This window comes from Anopheles merus, chromosome X, assembly GCF_017562075.2.
Source record: "Anopheles merus strain MAF chromosome X, AmerM5.1, whole genome shotgun sequence".
NCBI lineage: Eukaryota > Metazoa > Arthropoda > Insecta > Diptera > Culicidae > Anopheles > Anopheles merus.
Genome location: NC_054081.1, coordinates 16,258,964 through 16,279,585, shown reverse-complemented (window position 1 = coordinate 16,279,585; position 20,622 = coordinate 16,258,964). Strand labels below are relative to the sequence as shown.

At 46.0% G+C, this 20,622-nt stretch overlaps 4 protein-coding genes across 7 annotated transcripts; 3 read left to right on the top strand and 1 right to left on the bottom strand.

Annotated features, from left to right (window-relative positions):
- Positions 1-245: 245 nt before the first annotated feature.
- LOC121593717 lies at positions 246-7,844 on the bottom strand. Of its 4 annotated transcripts, XM_041916355.1 has the most exons (6): positions 7,003-7,844; positions 6,309-6,547; positions 5,269-6,215; positions 3,315-3,834; positions 1,067-2,476; positions 246-939 (listed from the first exon to the last, which is right to left on the bottom strand). In XM_041916355.1, exons 2-6 carry the CDS (start codon positions 6,327-6,329, stop codon positions 907-909), a joined length of 2,931 nt encoding a protein of 976 aa, XP_041772289.1. In that variant the 5' UTR covers positions 6,330-6,547; positions 7,003-7,844; the 3' UTR covers positions 246-906. The 4 variants fall into 4 exon arrangements, with proteins under 4 accessions (XP_041772289.1, XP_041772255.1, XP_041772266.1 ...); XM_041916321.1 differs by having other exon boundaries at positions 246-2,476; positions 7,003-7,843; XM_041916332.1 differs by having other exon boundaries at positions 246-2,476; positions 7,304-7,843.
- A 3,064-nt stretch (positions 7,845-10,908) lies between these two features.
- Positions 10,909-13,391, top strand: LOC121588391 (elongation factor 1-gamma). Its single transcript, XM_041906260.1, has 2 exons — positions 10,909-11,049; positions 11,434-13,391. Exons 1-2 carry the CDS (start codon positions 11,041-11,043, stop codon positions 12,706-12,708), a joined length of 1,284 nt encoding a protein of 427 aa, XP_041762194.1. The 5' UTR covers positions 10,909-11,040; the 3' UTR covers positions 12,709-13,391.
- Positions 13,392-14,840: 1,449 nt separating this feature from the next.
- Positions 14,841-17,508, top strand: LOC121588397 (17-beta-hydroxysteroid dehydrogenase type 6). Its single transcript, XM_041906273.1, has 4 exons — positions 14,841-15,141; positions 16,105-16,314; positions 16,392-16,600; positions 16,668-17,508. Exons 2-4 carry the CDS (start codon positions 16,133-16,135, stop codon positions 17,312-17,314), a joined length of 1,038 nt encoding a protein of 345 aa, XP_041762207.1. The 5' UTR covers positions 14,841-15,141; positions 16,105-16,132; the 3' UTR covers positions 17,315-17,508.
- An 858-nt stretch (positions 17,509-18,366) lies between these two features.
- On the top strand, positions 18,367-20,622 carry LOC121588383 (putative aldehyde dehydrogenase family 7 member A1 homolog). Its single transcript, XM_041906247.1, has 3 exons — positions 18,367-18,725; positions 18,832-20,242; positions 20,334-20,622. Exons 2-3 carry the CDS (start codon positions 18,833-18,835, stop codon positions 20,544-20,546), a joined length of 1,623 nt encoding a protein of 540 aa, XP_041762181.1. The 5' UTR covers positions 18,367-18,725; position 18,832; the 3' UTR covers positions 20,547-20,622.

Here is a 20,622-nt window from a genome sequence, read left to right as displayed (position 1 = left end):
TTTCGAGATTCATTTCAAAGATTCATTCACGTTCATGAATCTGAATCAGATTTACCCAACACTACCACGCAGCAAAACCTTTTTTTCCATTGCGCTACAGACTCCATGTTTGATGGTTGGCCTTGACCGACAAACGCGTTATTGCGCTCAGATACGAAGAAGCAATTTCAATCAAGGTTTGCGATTGTGGGTCATCATCGGTCATGCATAAAACAAACGCAAACGATCCTGCTAAATATGCTTGTTGTAGATGAGGAGAGTAGGGGACGAGAGGACGTTTTATAATATTGATTTTCGCATTGAGACATACAATTTCGTGATTATAATCATTTCAGCAACTTAAACATTATCTGATGATATTCCAGTAACAAAGTGTATACAACAGTAAAGCGGTATGCTCTGTTTGTTCTGTTTTGTTTTATTATTCCTCTTTAAATATATTGAACATTACTCAGTTTCTGTTGCTGCTCTAATGCGGTCTCTCATATACCATATATTGTTGAATGATGTTACGGCGCACTACTCCAAACCCTCTATCATCTCTAACATTTCTCTTAGCTTTTACACTGTTGCTTCTTATTTGTCTGTCAATAAGTTAGAAAGCCGATTTTGAACCGGCTTCAGGTTTCACGATCTATCTTCGCCCTAATATAATTACTATATGCGACTCGAATGAGGAGGTCAACTATATTGCCATGCTGCTAAAGTCTAGATCTCTCACGCCACAATTCCGTGGCGCTCCCTATCCCCCTGCTCCACGTCGCACGTGCTCCAGCTGCAGGCAGCAAGCACTGACTATCCCGTGGCGCTGCGTGCGTAGCCAACATAAACAGGGGAGGGGAATGGGGGAGGAGTGGGAGTGGGGGTTGATTTACAATAAGCCAATATAAGGCCGGGCACGACCAGCTAGGTGGTTTTGGCGCCAGGCAGGAAGTATTCCTTGAATAGAAAGAAACGTGTTTAATTTTTAGACTTGCCAGCATGCGTGCCTGGAGCATCGTGCGCGTCAAACTTAAACGGAGATGGTAGCAGATTTGGTCGCCGCCGGGACATGCTTGGTTATTACCTTATGCATTTTGTGTTGATACTGCTGTTGCTGATGCTGCTGCGTGGGCGATGCCGACTGCTCTTTTGGTTGATTATGTTCCTTTCGCTCGATGTCGTAACGCGCGTAAAACAGCAGGTATGGCGTGGTCACGTGCCGCCGGTTCGGGGACAGTATCTCCTCGAACTCGAGCTGCGTCATAATTTTTACCTTGTCATCGTCGCACATGTACCAGGTTAGCTGCTGCTGCTGCTGCCTTGCAACAGTATCGTCCATGAAATTGCCATAACTTAGCTCGCTATTACCTTGATTGTTAATCGACGAGCTGGACAGCAATGAAGAGTGACAGTTGCCGATGGTTGATTGGCTTTCGCCGTTCGCACCGTCCAGCTTGTAGCGACTTTGTGCACAGTTCATTTCGCACATTGACCCCGCCGCGATGGGCGATAGGTGATGGGGGGCGCTGCCCGGGCCACTGCTGCTGCGCAAACCGTCCCCAATCAGGCCGCCGCCCTCATCGGCGGTCCCGCTTCCGGCGTGAGCGCATCCCGCATGCCGGATGTCGTCGGCGAGTATGTTTTTCGCCAGCACGGCACAGCAACCGACGCTCTGGCAATGGAGATCGTGCAGGTTCGACGCTTTATCGCAAATACTGCGCAGCGGATGATTTGTTTTGCCGTCGCACGGATTGCTCCCGCCGCCCAGCGAACAATCGACCGCGTTGCGCGCCGAGCTGACGCCGTCCATGCTTTGAATGCTGTAAAAGTTATCACTATAGCCGGCCCGCACCGCCTTCTCGATGCAGACGGTGGTGGCGTGCGTGTTCAGCTGCAGGTTTTCGATCCCATTGATGGGGGAGAACCGATTAATAACGTTGTTTTTCAGCTTTTTGCTAATATCACCAGCACTGGAGGCTTTTTTGCTGCCAAACAGCTTTTTTAATTGACCGGAAGCACTCTTGTCGACGCCGCCGCCGTGCCCCTTGCCCGAGATTCCGACGCCTTTGATGCCGTTCGGCATGCCGGCCGCCTGCGCTTCGAGGGAGGAGGCAGCGAGCAGTGCCCTTCGTTGGCGATCCTTAACACAGTTGACGTAGTGCAGCGGGATCTGCAGCGAGCTGGTGTAGGCGATGTAGTGACCGACCGACATGCGCGCACCGACGTGCGTTATCACGCTGTACAGCCGGTACACGTGGCGCTTCTCGCTGTCCGACTTACCCAGACAGTCGGCACAGAAGCACTGCAACACGAACGGCGTCGGGATGTAGCTGTTAATTTTTTCCATATCGCCATTGAACCGCTTCAGCTGCAGCACCAGCAGCCGGGGCAGTATATCGAACGATATCGTACGACACGCCTCGGTGTAGCCCGAGCACACTTCGCACCGGTACTTGTTATCACCACGAAAGTATTCCTGCGTTATGCAAGCGTCCTGGCGGGGGAGTAAACGAAAAACATCAACCATTAATTGAGTTTTTTTTTATCTCAGCTCATATATTTAATTTTGCATGAATGTTTGTTATAATAGTGCTTGGAGGTAGCGGAAAAGTAAACATGGTACGAAACAAGCCGAGATCAAATCAAACGTCTTCCATAAAAGAAATCATTCTTCACAAATTCTTCACACTAGGGGAAACTAATATGCGTTACAGGGTTTCCCAAGTCACTTTCGAATGTTCACATAATTATTCACTGCCTCCAAGATGTTTTTCAACAGCTGTCAAATGGTGTATTTGCTTCATGATAAAATTTCAGTTTTTGCACATATTTCACCACAAAAAACCGACAAACTCAAGCATCAAACGTGTTGAAAATCATCCAGAAACAAAATATCAGATTGATGTAGTTTAACATTTTGCAAGAGATGAACAAAAACGTTTACATTCAAAAGTCATTAGGAAAACCTTTATCATATGTATCATAATTTTTATTTTTTTACCATGATTTTCAACAGATCTCAGGCTGGGTTGAGTTTGTCAGTTCTTTGTGGTGTGTTAAAAATCATGTGTAAGAACTGAAACATTACTGTGATGCGAATACAATGTATGATCGTAGTTGTTGAAAATCATCATATAGCCAGTGAATAATGATGTGCCCATTCGAATCCTGTAATAATTTTTAATTTCTTCAGCAAGATTTTCAACACTTGAACGGGCTGCTGCCATCGTTTAATCACCAGGGTTTGAAACCGGATCTCAATAAATATAACCGCAAAAACATTCATTTTTACATTCCGCACATAAATAGGCCACTAGCACCCAGCAACGTACCTGATAAAATTGCTGAGGATTCTTCAACGCCTCGCTGATCTCGTTGGAAGCGATCGGAATAGCAATGTCGATCATGATTTCCTTTTGCTCGGTTACCGTTTCGCACGACAGGCACCGCGTTCTGGACACGGTAACACCTTCGAAATCTTCGCAAAAGAAGTTTAACCCCAACGTGCGAATCCGTTCCTCGAGCCGTTCCTCCGCTGCGGTCGGTCCGTGCCCACCCGGCGCTGCTTCGTGCGGTAAGCTGGCCTTGTCTTTGCCCGCCCCTGCATCGGCACATTTGCTGGCGGGCGCCACAGGTTTAACGCTACTGGCCAGCGGCAGCTCCACTGCGGCATTCGCTTTGCTTTCCTTCGCCGCGAAGGACTTGGCATTGCGGAGCGATTCTTTACGCCGCCGGAATATGTTGCGCCCGATGAATTGTGTGCTAGACTTCGATTCGGTGCTGGCAGTCACCGAGTCAGCACTATCGAACGTGCCCTTGGCGGGCGGAGGCTTTTCTAGGGATGGAAGCGAGCTAAAACGACAAAAAGAAAAAGTTTGCTTAAAAATCGCACAAATAAACGGTATTAGATGAACAGCTCCAGGACTGTTTAAATATTACTTTCTAAATTAGTGGTGCGAGCTCGGAATCGGACCTACTCGAATCCGATGCCGTGTTCGGCATCAATTCTGGAGCCGATTCCGTTATTGGAAACGATTTCGATTCCGGAGTCAATTCCGGAGCCGATTCAGGAAACGAAATCAGAATTGACTCCAGAATTGGAATTAGCGCCGGAATGAGAATTAGTTTTTGAACTGAAATAAGAAGTTTTAGCAGCGAAATCAGTCCGGGAATCTCCATGAGAATGGATCCTTTACAAATAAATTTTGATTCTTTGCGGCTATCAATACATATCAATGGACCAAAACGCCTATTCTTAAGTAGATGCCGAAACCGACTCCGTTTCAAAACCGATTCTAATTTTGGAGCCAATTTTGATTCCGGAGCCAATTTGAATTCTGAACCCGATTCCGAATACCAGAGCCGATTCTGGAGCCAATTCCGGAACCAATCCAAAGCCGATTTTGGAGTTGTCTCCGAATCCAGAATAGACACCTGAATCAGAATCGCCTGGGATTCGACGTGATAATTGCAAACAGCTCCGGTACCGGAATCAGAATTGACTCCAGAATTAAAATTAGCTCTGGAATGAAAATCAAATTGTTTTGAAGTAACTTTATCAATTTATTGGCTATCAATACGTAGCATCATAGGTCCCAAATGCCTATTCTTAAGGAGATGCCGATACCGACTCCGATTTCGAAGCTGATTCTGATATCGGAACCAATTTTGATTTGCCGATTTCGATTCCGAACCCGATTCCAAATACCAGAGCCGATTCTGGAGCCGATTTCGGAACCAATCCCGGAACCAATTCTCGAGTTGACTCCGAATCCAGAATCGATTCCGGAATCAGAAACGACTCCGAAAAGGACCTGGGAATCGTGATTTGCCCCGGTAACGGAATCAGAATTGACTCCAGAAATAGAAATTAGCTCTTGAATGAAAATCAGTTCTTGAATTCAAATAAAAAGTTTCTGAAGAGAAATCAGTCCGGGATTCTCCATGAGAATGGATCGTTTCCAAGTAAATTTGAATTCTATGCGGCTATCAATACGTAGCATAATAGGACCCAAACGCCTATTCTTCAGGAGATGCCAAAACGACTACAATTTCGAAGCCGATTCTGATTTCGGGACCAATTCTGATTCTGGAGCCGATTCCGATTCCGGTACCAATTCCGATTCCGATTTCGATTCCGGACATACTATTCGGAATCGATTCCAGAAATCTTTGGAGCTAGCCGGAATCGATTCCGACAAAAACCTCCTTTTTCCCATCACTATTTCTAACAGGCCAGGTGGTTTTAGGGGCTACCCCTTGCCTACTGTGTATGCCATCACTTACCTTATTTTGAGGAAATCTGGATTTTCGATGAGAGTTTTGTTCAGCTTTAAACACGATTCCCGCACGCTATCCAGTATGCACATGAGAAATTCGTGCGCGTCCTGCTGCTGATTCCCTTCGAACGTGCTGCTCACGCGCTGCACCGCCTGCAGCAGTCCGCCGGCGTGGAAAGGCTCTATCGTGTCGGCCGCCTCGTTCCGCGCAAGGCTGTGGTACAGCTCGTGCAGCGTTTCGCATACCAGCTGCCGGTTGGTCTTGGCACCGTTCCCATTGCTAACGCTCGGTTCGCACTTGCGGGACCGATTGTAGCTATCACCGGTGTAGGCGGGGGTGGACGCACCACCGTACGCGTTGCAGCCGCGGGCGTGATTGGCGGGTGCGCTGCACTTCTCGCTCTCGCTAAAGCATATTTCGCTGACCATCGCCGAACCATCGGACGCACTCGCCGATCGGCCGTACGGTGCTGCGTGCGGCTCGTACCCGTTCACGTGCTTTTCGTGCAACCCTAGCTCCTTGCCGTTCCAGCTGTGCCCACCGATCGCGTCCGGTCCATCCGAGCCCGCCCCGAGCAGGGAGCCTTTCTGCTTGGTGCTGATCGCGCTCTGCTCGTCCTGCCCATGCCCCTGCTCGTCGTGCTCGGGCAGGCACCGTTTCTCCGCGTTCGCCTTATGCAACGTCAGCTCCAGAAACTCGACCAGATGGTGCAAATTATGCGTAAAGTTCGGTGCGAAGCGCAAGGTGTACAGCACCGAGTTCATGTAGCACGAGTTGCCGATGTTGCATAGTGTGGCCAGTGAATTGCTCATGGTGTGGGTGACCATACTGTTGAGGCTTTTCATAGCAGTCTTCAGTGCCGCAGCAGTGGCGATGGCGGAATTACACTTGTGATGATGCTGTTCGCAGAAAAGCTCGTGCGCGTTTGTTCCATTCACAATTGTTGCTGTTGCCTGCAAAGGGCCAAAGAGGAAGAAAACAAAAATTAATATTTGTTGAAATTAGCAACGTTGAAGACCAACTTGCCTTAAGCCTAACATGCTTACCGATACATACTGCTGAACCATGACGTACGGAACGGACAGAACAATCCACCACCATTCAATGTTCTCGTCCCAATGGGTAAGTGTTCAAATTAGTTGTTAAAACAAAGCATACAAAAATTCTTCTAATCACAATTATTTGTAAACAATCAAGTTGTATCGCCGCTTTACTGCCGTTTTTATGTTGCACCTGTCATTTGCCACCTGATTGCCAGCGTGCATGATGCATGATGATGATGGACCTAAAACAAAATTGCACCAAAACGGTCAAAGGCGGTCATATAAGATTCAATAGAGCACACGGGATGTTAGCAATCGTTATTTATCAGTATTTCTGTTCGTCATTTATCCATTGGGGGGCCCAATGGTAATCATGTATTATGTATGATGAAAGTGTGTACATGTATATATACATATACATATCTATTCCCACACACGCACATGCAAACATTGGCCATATATATCGTTTCTATGTTTTGGTTATTATTTTTTGGACACTTTTTGCAAACTGCTTCTATCGTGTAATGAGCCCGAAAACGAATATCTACATTTGATATGACATTTTTTGTCACTGCTTGTTGCTTTGCAAAAGTAATTGAAAGTAAAGGCAGATCAAACTAAGCGCACTGTCACTCGAAGCCAGCAAGTTACCAGTGTCGGACAGAAGAGAGAAGAAGTTTACGAAAACGATACTTACAAAACTATGCTCCGCAACACTAAACGCAGCCAGCATAAATGTTTACAAAACAAACGGTAAACATAATGTAAATATTCACACTATCTCTCATACAACCCAGTAACATGTAATACGGTTTGCCGCAAAAGGGTATCTCAGCGCAAGGTGACATCAATTATTGATTTGATCATCATCATGTACATTGCCTGCCGAGAACTATGCTTGGGAACATTGCGAACAGGCATATAAATTATCTTAGCTCATTGGTAAGTACGTAACAGTGCCAGCATGTAATAAGGGAGTGTTGGCCGATGAACTTTACTTCCGATTATTTATCGTTTTTTTTTCGTTCTTCTTTGGCAAGCTGAGTCGATGCATGCACGGTCCGTGGTGCAGGTTTCGTCTGGTGCTTGCGTGTTGTGTTTGCAGCACCTTGTGCGATGTGCTGCTGCCTGTGACGGCTTTACGGGTTCGGCAGTACGTTTCGTACACAAAACTAATTAACAATTTTTACACGAACAACTATCGATCTCTCCGCATTGTTATTAATTGTAACTTTCTTCGTCCGACTTTGGCATACACTTTGCACTCCAAGTTTTGACATGTGTGAAGCGGTGTGCTGACAGTCCAGGTTGTTAACAGCAATCGGCTAGGGACAGACGGTACGAAACGGCAAGGCAAAGAGTGTAGTAATCGTTGATGACGCCATCAGTACGCTCAATTATTCTGTCTGTTTAAACACCAAATATTGCAATCGTTTTCGTCCCGAGGTGCTTGCATTTTAAACGGTTAATATTTTTTTGTTGCTTCGGGAATAGCGACGGCCGACGAAAATATACATTTAGCGAAATTCTTCGAATACGTCAATTATACGCAAACGTATGGGACTCGCGAACATCCATGGACCTATCGGACAGTGTGCGAAAACGGAAGCATTATGGTCAACACCCAAGCAACAAAACTTAACCGTACTAGCGAAACAACTTCGAGTGGTCTGCGAGCTCGCATGAGGCCTAGCACTCCATACAACTACATAGCCCCAGCGACCTCGCATTTAAGCAGCTTGTAAGGACTAGCATTTTTGTCCATACAGTGGCCGGCAAAATAAAGTGGCCACTATTTACAATTTTACATTTTTTATATTTTTTCCGTGAAAAATGAAGTTATTGAACTGCTTTATTTTTTGAAACATTGTTTGTGATATGCTTAAGAATGCGCAGTACCATAGCATGACAAAAATGAGAAGTTTGCTTCAAGAAAAAATATTTTTTTCCAAAATTGATCAAAATCACTGTGCCAAAATAAAGTGCCCACTTTATTCATTCTACAGAAAATATTTTTCTGAACAAATATAACAGCAAACTTATAATTTATATGCGTTCCTCTCGCATTCTTTACATGTTCGAAGATCGTTGGCGTATTTTTTTCTAATTTTTAAAGGTTTATCTAGTTCTGCATCTAGTTTTGGCATCTGGTTCTTCTCAAGCGTTATCAAGAGCTTTAAATTTAAATTTATTTGTATTTGACACCAGTTTTATCCACCTTCGCATATAGAATCTGCCACAAATTCTCGATGGAACAAAGATTTAGACTTCATGGAGGACATGCAAGGTGTTTTATACGATACTAGTTGAGAAAGGATTTTTGTATTGATTGTGTGTGTTGAGATGTTAGCCTGTAGGAACATGTTTTTAGTTTTCAAACCCCATTTTTTCAAAAGAAATATCCCAAAGTAGTGATGAAGAATGTTAAAAAAGGTATCAGTCATAGTTGTACTTTCGATTCACACCAGTTTTCCTGCTACTCCTAAAGAGAAACACCCCCTAGCTATCACATTGCAATTTTCGTAATTTACTGCCCGTTAGATGTAGCGTCCTTCAAGTTCCTCGCCCGAGCTACAGCAGGACTAACAAAGCCAATTGGCTTCAATATGATCAAGAACATGCAGATATATCGTTAGATAGTTGAAAAACTGATATTTGGACAGATGAGGCCAAATTAGAACTGATGTTCAAAAATATCTAGACGCGATCCAACAAACCAATATGTATGAAGAGTGCAATGTGATGACCAGGGAGGGGATTTCTATACGAGAAGTGGGGAGCATGGTTTGAATCGACAGCATAATGAAAGCTAATACCTATACAAGCATCCGGTGTGAATTTATCTGTTTTCTGTGAAAAATACGGAGTTAGTAAATAAAATGATGTTACAACAGGAAGACGACTCAAGTTATACACGAAGAATTTTTTATTTTATTTTTTCAATCCAATCGAATAATTTTTTTTTAATGGCTCTTAGTTAGTCTTAATTTTAATTCAATCGACATTTAGTGTGCAAATTTTAATGCAAATGTAGTGAAAATGACGTGATTAAGAAAAACAAAATGTGTTAAAGCTCTGAAATACTCTTAGAAAGAACCAATGCCAAATATGTGCAGATAAAAACATAATAAATTATGGCAAAGATCCTCAAACATATAAAGAATGCGAGAGGAACGCATATAAATTATAAGTTTGCTGTTATATTTGTTCAGAAAAATATGTTCTGAAGAATGAATAAAGTGGGTACTTTTTTTTGGCACAGTGATTTTGATCAATTTTGGAAAAAATATTTTTTCTTGAAGCAAACTTCTCATTTTTGTCATGCTATGGTACTGCGCATTCTTAAGCATATCACGAACAATGTTTCAAAATATAAAGCAGTGCAATAACTTCCCTTTTCACGGAAAAAATATAAAAAATGTAAAATTGTAAATAGTGGCCACTTTATTTTGCCGGCCACTGTATATTCAGCAATTATATTTACAGCATTCAATGAATAGTTAGAACAGTGTAATTAATATCTTAACTAAGGCCTAAAATTGGATATTCTTTTGTGAAAAATCCACACAAATATCCCAAATAGCCAGCACGAGCTGTATAGCTGATTTGAGGCTGTTTTACAAAAATATCATTCCGATGTCGTACTTTGTGGTTGATTAAGAGAAAGTCGATACTTTGCGGAACTATGGAGCTTTTTAACAAGAACAGGTGTCCCCCGAGATACGACTGTATTTGGGACCGAAAAAAAGTCCCAACGCAAGGCGTCCCAAATAGCCAGAATTGCTTAAGCAGCTCATTTTGGCACGCTAAAGATCGCTGCTCTAATTCGCCTTTTGCAGTAGATAAACAGTATCAAAGTTCTATGTGGGTCTTTAAAACAGCGCCTAAGCAGCTTCCTTATGCCACGATTCCAGGGATTATTTTTCTGTGTGTTTTATTTTCAACCAAGCGTCATCGATGAAATAAACAACAAGATTTGTTTCGTTTAAACACATATGTATATTTTTAAATCTTTTGTATTGATGAATTACACAAAATTTTACACAATTTACTGATAATTCACAATCACTTCACTCAATATTCCTTCTTTAATTAACGAATCTAACTTGTACAGCAGCAATGAGATGATTGACGGCGTCTCTCTTTGACACTTTGACAAGATCCACCTTGTACCGATGCCATGCATTAAAAAGCTATAAAGCTCCACCAAGTTCGATACACACTCTTAACAAGCCTTAAAGTTCTATCATGAACCCTACACATAAGCAATTTTCGCTAAAGAAAAATTTAGCGGTAAGCGGTGCCGGCCCTCCTGAATAAAGAAGAGGAGAGGTATTTTTCTACCATGAACGGACTGTTTATGTTTGATTTGTGTTGTTTCAATAACATTGCAAGTGGATTGCACCACTGCTTCGTCTTTCCCACATGGCAAAAAGGATCCACTGCCATGCACGTCAAATTGCGTACAAAAACGTTTGCGTCAAATCGCTCGCCATGGCCGCGCGTTGACCATGCCCGCAGGATTTCTCGTGTCATTGCACCCCGGATAATCGAAAAGTGGCACGGATAAACGAGCCTTTGCCGCCCTGTGTACCAAACGTCACCAGTTACGACAGTGGCGACCTCCTTTTCATTTCCGCCATCGACGGACACGTACTTGTGAAGCACGCGAATTCGCCGAATAAAGCCCAAAACGCGTGATTTTTTCTCACAATCGTCCTGCAACAGCGTTAAAATGGCCGGTGTAAGTATTGGGCAGCTGGTGGGCTATGGGTCAGCCGGCTGAAATACGTTTTTCCACCCGGAATTCGAGTTCCGGGTGTACGCCGGGTTGTGTGTGTGTTGTACACGGGTGACGGATGCGGTGCGGTGTGATCGGTGTGAATATAAGATCTTCCTTGGCGGGTGTACTTACTAAAATTAGCAATTAATACGAAGCTCGGAATTTCGGGAGCGTTCCGAAAAAGAAAAAAAAAACGCTTGTAAAATGGAGCATTCTGTGCGGGTTTTGTTACCATCCTAATCCTACTCCTTAAACCCCTTCTCCCCTCACCCCCCCCCCCCCCCCCTTCTCGCTTACTAGCTGCTTTTCGCTGAATTAACTCGAACTTCTCTGTCCCTTTTGCAGACTCTGTACACTTACCCGGAAAACTTTCGTGCCTACAAAGTGCTGATCGCGGCCCAATACTCCGGCACGCCGGTGAAGGTTGCCGCCGACTTCGTGTTCGGCGAAACCAACTGCAGCGAGCCCTTCCTGCAGAAGTTCCCGAGCGGCAAGGTGCCGGCGTACGAGACGAAGGATGGCAAGTACCTGACGGAGAGCAACGCGATCGCTTACTACGTGGCCAACGAGCAGCTGCGCGGTGCGAACGACTTCCACCGGGCCGAGGTGCAGTCCTTCCTCAGCTTCGCCGACAATGAGCTGCTGCCTGCTGTCCAGGGCTGGACGTTCCCGATGATTGGCATCGTGCCGTACAACAAGAACAACGTTGAGCGTGCGAAGGAGGAGCTGCGCCGCGGCCTGGCCGCCCTCAACAGCCGCCTGCTGAAGCAGACGTACCTGGTCGGCGAGCGGATCACGCTGGCCGATGTGGTCGTGTTTGCCACGCTGCTGCACGCGTACGAGTACGTGCTGGATCCTGCCTTCCGCGCACCGTTCGGCGCCGTCAACCGGTGGTTCACCACGCTGATGAACCAGCCGCAGGTGCAGGCGGTGGTGAAGGTGCCGGCGCTCTGCGCCAAGGTCGCACAGGCCGACCCGAAGAAGTACGCCGAATTCCAGGCCAAGGTGAGCGGCGGAAGCGGCGGCGCTCCAGCAGAAAAGAAGAAGGAAAAGAAGGAGAAGAAGCCGGCGCCGGAGAAGCCGGAACCGGCCGAGCAGCCGGACGCAGCCGACGAGCTGCTGGCCGCCGAGCCGAAGCAGAACGATCCGTTCGAAACGCTGCCGAAGGGCACTTTCAACTTCGACGACTTCAAGCGGTTCTACTCGAACGAGGAGGAGGCGAAATCGATCCCCTACTTCTGGACCAAGTTCGACCCGGCCAACTACTCGATCTGGTACGGCGAGTACAAGTACCCCGAGGAGCTGACGAAGGTGTTCATGAGCTGCAACCTGATCACCGGCATGTTCCAGCGGCTGGACAAGATGCGCAAGCAGAGCTTCGCCTCGGTGTGCCTGTTCGGCGAGGACAACAACAGCACGATCTCGGGCGTGTGGGTCTGGCGCGGCCAGGACCTGGCGTTCAAGCTGTCGCCCGACTGGCAGGTGGACTACGAGGTGTACGACTGGAAGAAGCTGGACCCCGCCTCGGACGAGACGAAGAAGCTGGTCGAACAGTACTTCTCCTGGAGCGGCACCGACAAGAACGGGCGCAAGTTCAACCAGGGCAAGATATTCAAGTAAATCGTCCTGATTTTTGTTACTCTTAAAAAAAACACACACAACACAACCACAACGGTCGTCTATGTTCCATCTGGCTGGTGCGCGTCTGGCTGTCAAAACATTCACCCACAACTGCTGCAATCAAACGAAACAACAAAAATGCGCAACAATGGCTACGTCAACCATCGATTTGTTTTGAACTCCGCGGAAGGATAGTGTTCGACCGCCTCTCTCTCTCTCTTTTTTGAAACAACTTACCACACACCACGGGCCTTTCGTTTGCAGCAGTGCAGCATCCTCCAGCCATCAATCAAATCCGCAACAGCAACAGATACAACTTCAAATTCAAGCTTGCTGCAAAGAGACAGAATGTCGATCGTTGGGTGGGGAGGGGAGAAAGCGCGATGGTGGTTCTCCTATTATTGCTGAGAGCACAAGTACGAGTGTGTAATCGTTGAATTGTTAGTTTTACGTGAGGAAATAGTGTGAGTACGTACGCGAGGGAAGTAGCGAGCACACTTATTGCGCTCGGTGTAGCTCGGCTTCATTTTGCCAGCAGGTTGTTCGTGTCCGGTTTGAAATTCGTTCCCGCTCCCCGCCCCGTTTCGTTAACGATTGTCGTTTTGTCTCGGCCTCATTGAATTAAAATAAAAGAATTGCCACACCAGAAGAGAAGAAATAAAAAAAAACTGGCTTAATAATAATTCAGGCGGTATTTGGTCTTTTTCTTAGCTTTGCTACGCTGAACGTTATTTTATTGTATTAATTGTGCTCCTACTTATTCTAAGGTAATGGATTAGTTCTAATCAGATTCAATTGCATTTATGATGCCAACAGATCTTTAACTCCAAGTGGAATGGATTAGGTGAGGGCAATAAACCGGGCTTCAAATTCAAATCGATCTTCGTCGTACGAGCGAGCAGTAGACAGGAAACTTCGAACAGGCTGACACCCCCAATTAGAAGAAAGATTTCAAGAACATGGTTAATTACCTTTTTAGCATTAACCGTTGTCTCAATGTCCAAATTTACACCTTCATCTCTACCACCGCCATACCCGGGCAATTCCATACATTTAGTGTGGGATGTAATTCTATTTCAAACTAAAACTTCAATAACTTCTGTTGCATTGAGAACTAAAACATAAAATTTGGTACATAGGTACGGCCGTTAATCTTATTTACTTTAGTGAAGAAATGGGATTTTTTACTATTTTTTTCGTTCATTATTTTTAATATTTTTTTAAAGTTTGACAATTTACCTTTTAAATGGATGTTTTTCTGCCGTTCTATGTAAAATACGTTGCATGTAGCTTTTTGCATTCATTTTTCAGGTGATTTTTAATTAATTATTCTTTTTTGTTGTTTTATATTGTTTTAAAGCCAATTCTATAAAACATCTATGCTTGGTAAGTACAGTTTCATAAATATAGAATTACATCAAGAATACTAATTCTGCAACACTTTTCTCTGTCGGTAATTTGTTATTCTTATTGGAAAATTATTATTTATTTATTTATTTATTAGTAAGTACGGCCCGGCCGTATTGCTTAATTCAAAAATGATTAGAAGAAAGCACATTTGAGGAAAAAGTAGAACATAATGCACATTAAAATAATATACAAAGCATTTTATACGTTTGATTTTTTTTATGAAAGTAAATTGAATAATAAAAAAAATATGTTTGGAAAACATATCTTTATGAAGAATGTCTGCTTTTCTATTCATAATCAATCAAAATCATCCATGAAGTGCAACATTACTAATTGATTCAATATGGTGGCAGCATTGAAGGCTGTCCATGAAAAAAATGGTGTCATATATTACAAAATAAAAAAAAAATTAAAACTTTAAAAATTCCCATTTCTTCAATAAAGTAAAAAAGACTAATGCCTTCATCTTTTAACCAACTTTGAAATTTTTATATTCATCATTTTTGCAATTCAAAGTTATATCAGTTATACCAGAAAATGAAAATCATAGCCGTGTATGCCGGTCGTAGAGATAAAGGTTAAAGAAAAGAATAATTACTCATCGTGACGAAAGCGCAATCCAAACGCATCGAAACGCTCGGGTACGCAAATCAGTAAATTATTTACAAAAAAAATGTCACGCTGCATTTCGTACGCCAAGAGCCTACATGCGCATGGATGATGGCATTACGCACGCTGCTGAAACGAACAAAACTGCTTTCGGTGTGTATTTTCTTAAACTGCGTTGGTTTCACCACCACCGACGAGTGCGTTATGTAACTTATTTGAAGTCTGAGGTTTGGTGGTGTGCGTCATATGGTTAATATTCTCATATTTTCCAAAAAAAAAAAAACGGAAAACAAAACGCTGCGTTTGCCCAGTCGGCAACAGTACCGGGTAGATGTTGCTGCGCGTTACAGCTAAGCCCGCTTAATAATAATCCGAAGATCGTCCACCTGAGTCAACCACTGCCACGGTACAACGGTGAGTAGTTGGATTTTGCTTAATTTACATTACTTTCAGGCAGAAACTGCTTGCAAAACGGCCTCATTTGTTTAGCGGTCCGCCGATCATATGTTTACAATTGGGTGTTGCTGCTCAAAATATTTCCACCCGTGTCATGTGTTGGCGTTGTAATATTCATTATCGTAACTAATGGCTTAAATACCCGATTATCTAATGAACGGTTAATCTTTTATCTTAAAGTATGTTTTTGTATCGTTACTAGCTTGCTACATTCTTTTCGTAGTTTTTCTTTTCATGAGTATGCTTGTTTATTGTCGTCTTTGTGCTTCAGTTTAGTGGTGGGAGCTCGAAATCGGACCCATCTGATTCCGAGCCCGTGCTCAGGTATCAATTCCGGAGCCGATTCCGATGCTGGAATCGATTCAGATTACGGAGCCGATTCCGGAGTTGACTCCAGAGCCGATTTCGGTGTCGACTCCGGATCCTATTCCGGAATCATAATCGGCTCCGGAATTGAAATCGAACTGGGAAACTCAATTTGTTAGGGCAACGGAATCAGAAATGATTCCAGAATTGGAGTTAGCTCCGGGATGCGATTCAGTTCTTGACATGAAAAAAGAAGTTTCAGAAGCGAAATCAGTCCGGGAATTACCTTGAGAATGGATCGTTTACAAATAAATTTGGATCTTTTAGGACTCAAACGCCTATTTTTATGGCGATGCCGAAATTGACGATTTCGAAGCCGATTTTGATTTCCGAGCCAATTTCGATTCTGGAGCTGATTTCGATTCCGGAACCGATTTCAACTCAGGAACCGATTCCGATTCCGGAGCCAATTCCTGCATCGATTCCGGAAACGATTCCAGAAAACTTCGGAGCTAGCCAGAATCAGTTCCGACTAAATCTTAATTTTTCCCATCACTACTTCAGTTACTCACATTAAAAAAAACAATTCATCTTATTTTGACAAAATCATTGCAGAAACTACAAACTTCTTCTACAATCGAAGATGATGACCGGCTGGTTTACCAATAATGTTTATCAAGCAAGAAACATCGTCCTTGCCAGTAGCGGCGTATGTGTTGTCGCTCTGAAGTTACTGCAGTACTGGCGATCACGATCGCTCCAGCCGATACGGAAGCTGAGCACCAAGGAAGTAGTCATTATTACGGGTTGCGATTCTGGCCTAGGGTAAGCGAGTTTTTCTGCGTACTGAAAATGGTCCCAAATTGGCGTATTGACTCATTGTCTCTCAACCCGATCCCCAGCTACAATATGGCCTGCATGTGTCTGCAGGCCGGCATGACGGTGATGGCGACGTGCCTAAGCAAGGAGTCCGACGGATACAAAAGCTTGCAATCGCGCGGAAAGCAAACGGGGCAGCTTGTCTGCTTCATCATGGATCTGAACAGCCAGGAAAGCATTGCAGACACGCAAAGCGCAATAAGGAAATGGTTTGCAGCAAATCATCCAGCACGTGCGTACTCGTAGTTGAAGCTTTTCTTTTGCATCTTTTCAAACAATTGTGCTCCTCTCGCTTGCAGGTCTGTATGCGCTAGTTAACAACGCGGGCGTCATGTGTTTCGGGGAGGCGGAATGGCTTTCCAGCAGCCTCACCAAGCTGCAGCTCAATGTAAACGCCATCGGTACCATCCAGTTCACGCTACCCCTGCTCGAGCTGGTCCGAGAGAACCGAGCGCGGCTGATCGTTGTTACCAGCCACTGCGGACGGCAGGCCCTGCCGGGGCTGAGCGTTTACTCCGCGACCAAGGCGGCACTGCGCGCCTGGACCGATGCGGTGCGCATGGAACTGTCCTGCCACGGCGTGCCGGTGGTCGAGTTTATGCCCGGCTCGTTCCTGTTTCATTCCAACATTTGCGCCCAGCAGATGCAGTACTTTGACGAGATGTGGTCGGCGATGGGCGCGAACCAGCGTGCGTTTTACCAGGACTACTTCGATCGCTACCGGGGCTATCTGGCGCCGCTCTGCCAACCGCGCGCGCTGGAAAGCTTCAGTGAAAGTGATCCGCTAACGGGCTGCATGCGGCGGGTACTGTTCGACGCATCGCCCCGGGCGCTGTACATCTGTGAACCGTGGCGGTACTTCTTCTACTACAATGCCTTCCGCTACCTGCCGAACGTGTTGAAGGACCGGCTGGTGCGCCGATTTGTGGCCATGCCAGTGTACTGACGACCCTCGAATGATGCAGCAACCAATGTTAAGGAACTCATTACCTATTTTAATGATTTCTCAAAGGGTTTTAGCTTAGTTTTGCAGAATAGTGTTTGCCTGCGCTCGTGTAATACCGGAGAATAAAACCTCGCAGGAGATGTTATACCTATTATTAGCATTCTAAATCTAACATAGCGAGGCATAGATCTGCATTAGTGTTGGGTTACATGAATCTTTCGTTGAGATTAATTTATATACATCTTCAGTGACGAGATGTATCAATCGATATCGAGTCGAATATTCGAATCTCTAAATATTCACGAATCTCTAATGAATCTCTAAAGATTCGTGAATCTATAAGATTCATAAATCCATTAAAATTCATACATCTCCAGGATTTATGAATCTTTAGAGATTTATGATCTCCAAAATATTGAATTTGCCCAATCCCACTTAAAACTTGCCCGTTGGGGGTTGGCTGGACAGGGTGGCATGGCCACGTACGTTATTACGCCAAGAACATAATTCCTAAATCTTAGAAAATTCTTGAATCTTTGAGGTTCATGAATCTTTTCAACCGAGATTCAGATTCATTGAATCATTTTGAAGATTCATTCAGATTCATGAATCTGAGTCAGATTTACCCAACACTAATCTGCATTATTGTTGTTACGCATGATTTTCGCTTCTCATTCCATCACTGTTGATTAGTAAAATACTAGTAAAATCAGTGAAAATTGCTACAAAAATAAGTCTGAAATGCATAAAGGCAACCTTTCGGATGATTGGGTTGTTTGAGTGGTTTTACAAAAATAAAGAAATATTTTTAAAGTAAACCTTGCCTGAGAAGTGTGCATTTAATGCTTACAAAGTGAACAAGATTTAACAAAACAGACAGCCAGGAGACCGACACGTCGTCGGAATGTCGCAGGGCATGTCAACAGAGAGCATATTTAGCGTACCTCATCAGTTCCTTCCGTTACTAACGCGCCCCTATCACAACACAAGATAGGCTAGGCGCTAGGAGATTGTGAGCCATCGTTGTCTTTGGTACATCAGCAGGCACGCAGACCAACTCGGGTGAAACGGAGATGAACACCGCCCAATGCTCGAGGCGAACGACGCAAACCCGCCACTCTCGTGTAGATAACGTGTGCCCCGCCGGCTGTTGTTGTGCATGCACTCTCAAATAGCCAGAATTATCACTCTTATCAAGCTGAACAGTGTACAGTGCCAGTTGCACACAGTCGCCGCAGAGCAAATCCGTCACTCGATCGCTCAAGAGGACAGCAATACACAATTGGAGGCGAAAGTATTTCCAAACTGATAACGGCCTCGCAGATAGTGTCACATGGTAGGGGCACCGCGCGCAGCCGGCAGTTGCTAACAGAACCTCCAGCGGACTGCAAGCGCTTCCAGCTAGGATAGAGTAAGTGTGACCGGGCCAAACAATCGTGCAGCAATTGGGGCAGCGAGACCAACACTTTTGGAACAACTCAACATTCAACCATTGTCTGTCGGTGGTCCTTTTACAGCATGATAGGAACACTGCTGCAAAGGGGGCCAAAGCTGAACAACGTCATTTGCAAGATCCTCGGCACACGCAGCATGAGCGGCATGACGAAGTATTTGGTCGAAGAGGACAATTTTGCCTTCCTGCGCGATCTCGGCCTGCAGCGCGTGAACAATGGCGTGTACAACGGCGAATGGGTGGCCGGCACGGCCAGCAAGGTGCAGTCGATCGATCCCGCTTCCGGCCGGGTAATAGCGGAGGTTGCTACCGGCTCCGAGCAGGATTTGGAACGCTGCCTGACGGCCGGTGTGGCCGCCTACCAGGAGTGGAAGAAAATACCGGCCCCGCTGCGCGGTGACGTCATACGCCAGATTGGCGACGAGCTGCGCAAGTACCGGGAGCCGCTCGGCAAGCTGGTGGCACTGGAGATGGGCAAAATCCTGCCCGAGGGGGTCGGCGAGGTGCAGGAGTTTGTGGACATCTGCGACTACGCGGTCGGGCTGTCGCGCATGTTCGGCGGCGCCATCTTTCCCTCCGAGCGGCCGCAGCACACGATCCTGGAGAAGTGGAACCCGCTCGGGCTGGTCGGTGTCATATCGGCGTTCAACTTCCCCTGCGCCGTCTTTGGCTGGAATGCGGCGATCGCACTGACGGTTGGCAACACCGTGCTGTGGAAGGGCGCCCCGAGCACGTCGCTCGTGAGCGTGGCGACCACCAAGATAGTGACCGACGTGATCAAGCGCAACAAGCTGCCCCCAATCGTGACGCTCTGCCAGGGCGGCGAGGACGTCGGCAAGCGGATGGTGAGCGACGAGCGCATCAGGCTGATGTCCTTCACCGGCAGCACGGCCGTCGGCCGCACGGTCGGCATCGAGATGCAGCGCCGGTTCGGCCGCTGCCTGCTGGAGCTCGGCGGCAACAATGCGCTCATCATCAACGAGGATGCGCCGCAGGAGATGGCGCTGGATGCGGCGTTCTTCGGCTGCATCGGCACGGCCGGCCAGCGGTGCACCACGACCAGGCGGCTGATCATACACGCCAAGCTGTACGATAGCTTCATCGCGAAGCTGGTCAAGCGGTACGCCAGCCTGCTGAAGCGCGTCGGCCATCCGCTGGACTCGGCCACGTTGTACGGGCCGGTGCACAACCAGCAGGCGGTGGACAATTACTTGCAGACGGTGCAGGAAGCGGTCGCGCTCGGTGGCAAGATCGAGTGCGGTGGCAAGGTGATCGATCGGGCCGGGTTCTTCGTCGAGCCGACCATCATCTCCAACCTGCCGCACAATGCGCCGGTCGTGAAGCGGGAAACGTTTGCGCCCATCGTGTACGTGTTCAAGGCGAGCAACTTGCAGGAGGCGATCAGCTGGAACAACGAAGTCGACCAAGGGCTGTCGTCGTCCCTTTTCACCAACAACATCCAGTCGGCATTTGAGGTAAGTGGGGAAGTTTTGATCGTTTTTTTTTTTTGTTGAAGACATTTTTAATGAAAACATTGTTCCTTGTCGGTTCGCTACCAAACAACAGTGGCTGGGAGAGAGTGGTTCTGACTGCGGCATCGTAAATATCAACACTTCGCCCTCGGGAGCGGAAATTGGAGGAGCGTTCGGTGGCGAGAAACATACCGGCGGTGGCCGTGAATCGGGATCCGACGCCTGGAAGCAGTACGCGCGACGATCAACTATAACCGTCAACCATTCAACCGATTTGCCACTGGCACAGGGAATTGTATTTGAATAAGTGGAGGGCTTACATCTTTGTTTTATAAAGTTTGTAATAAATACAGACGAGCAAGTCTGACTGATTAATGTGTAAA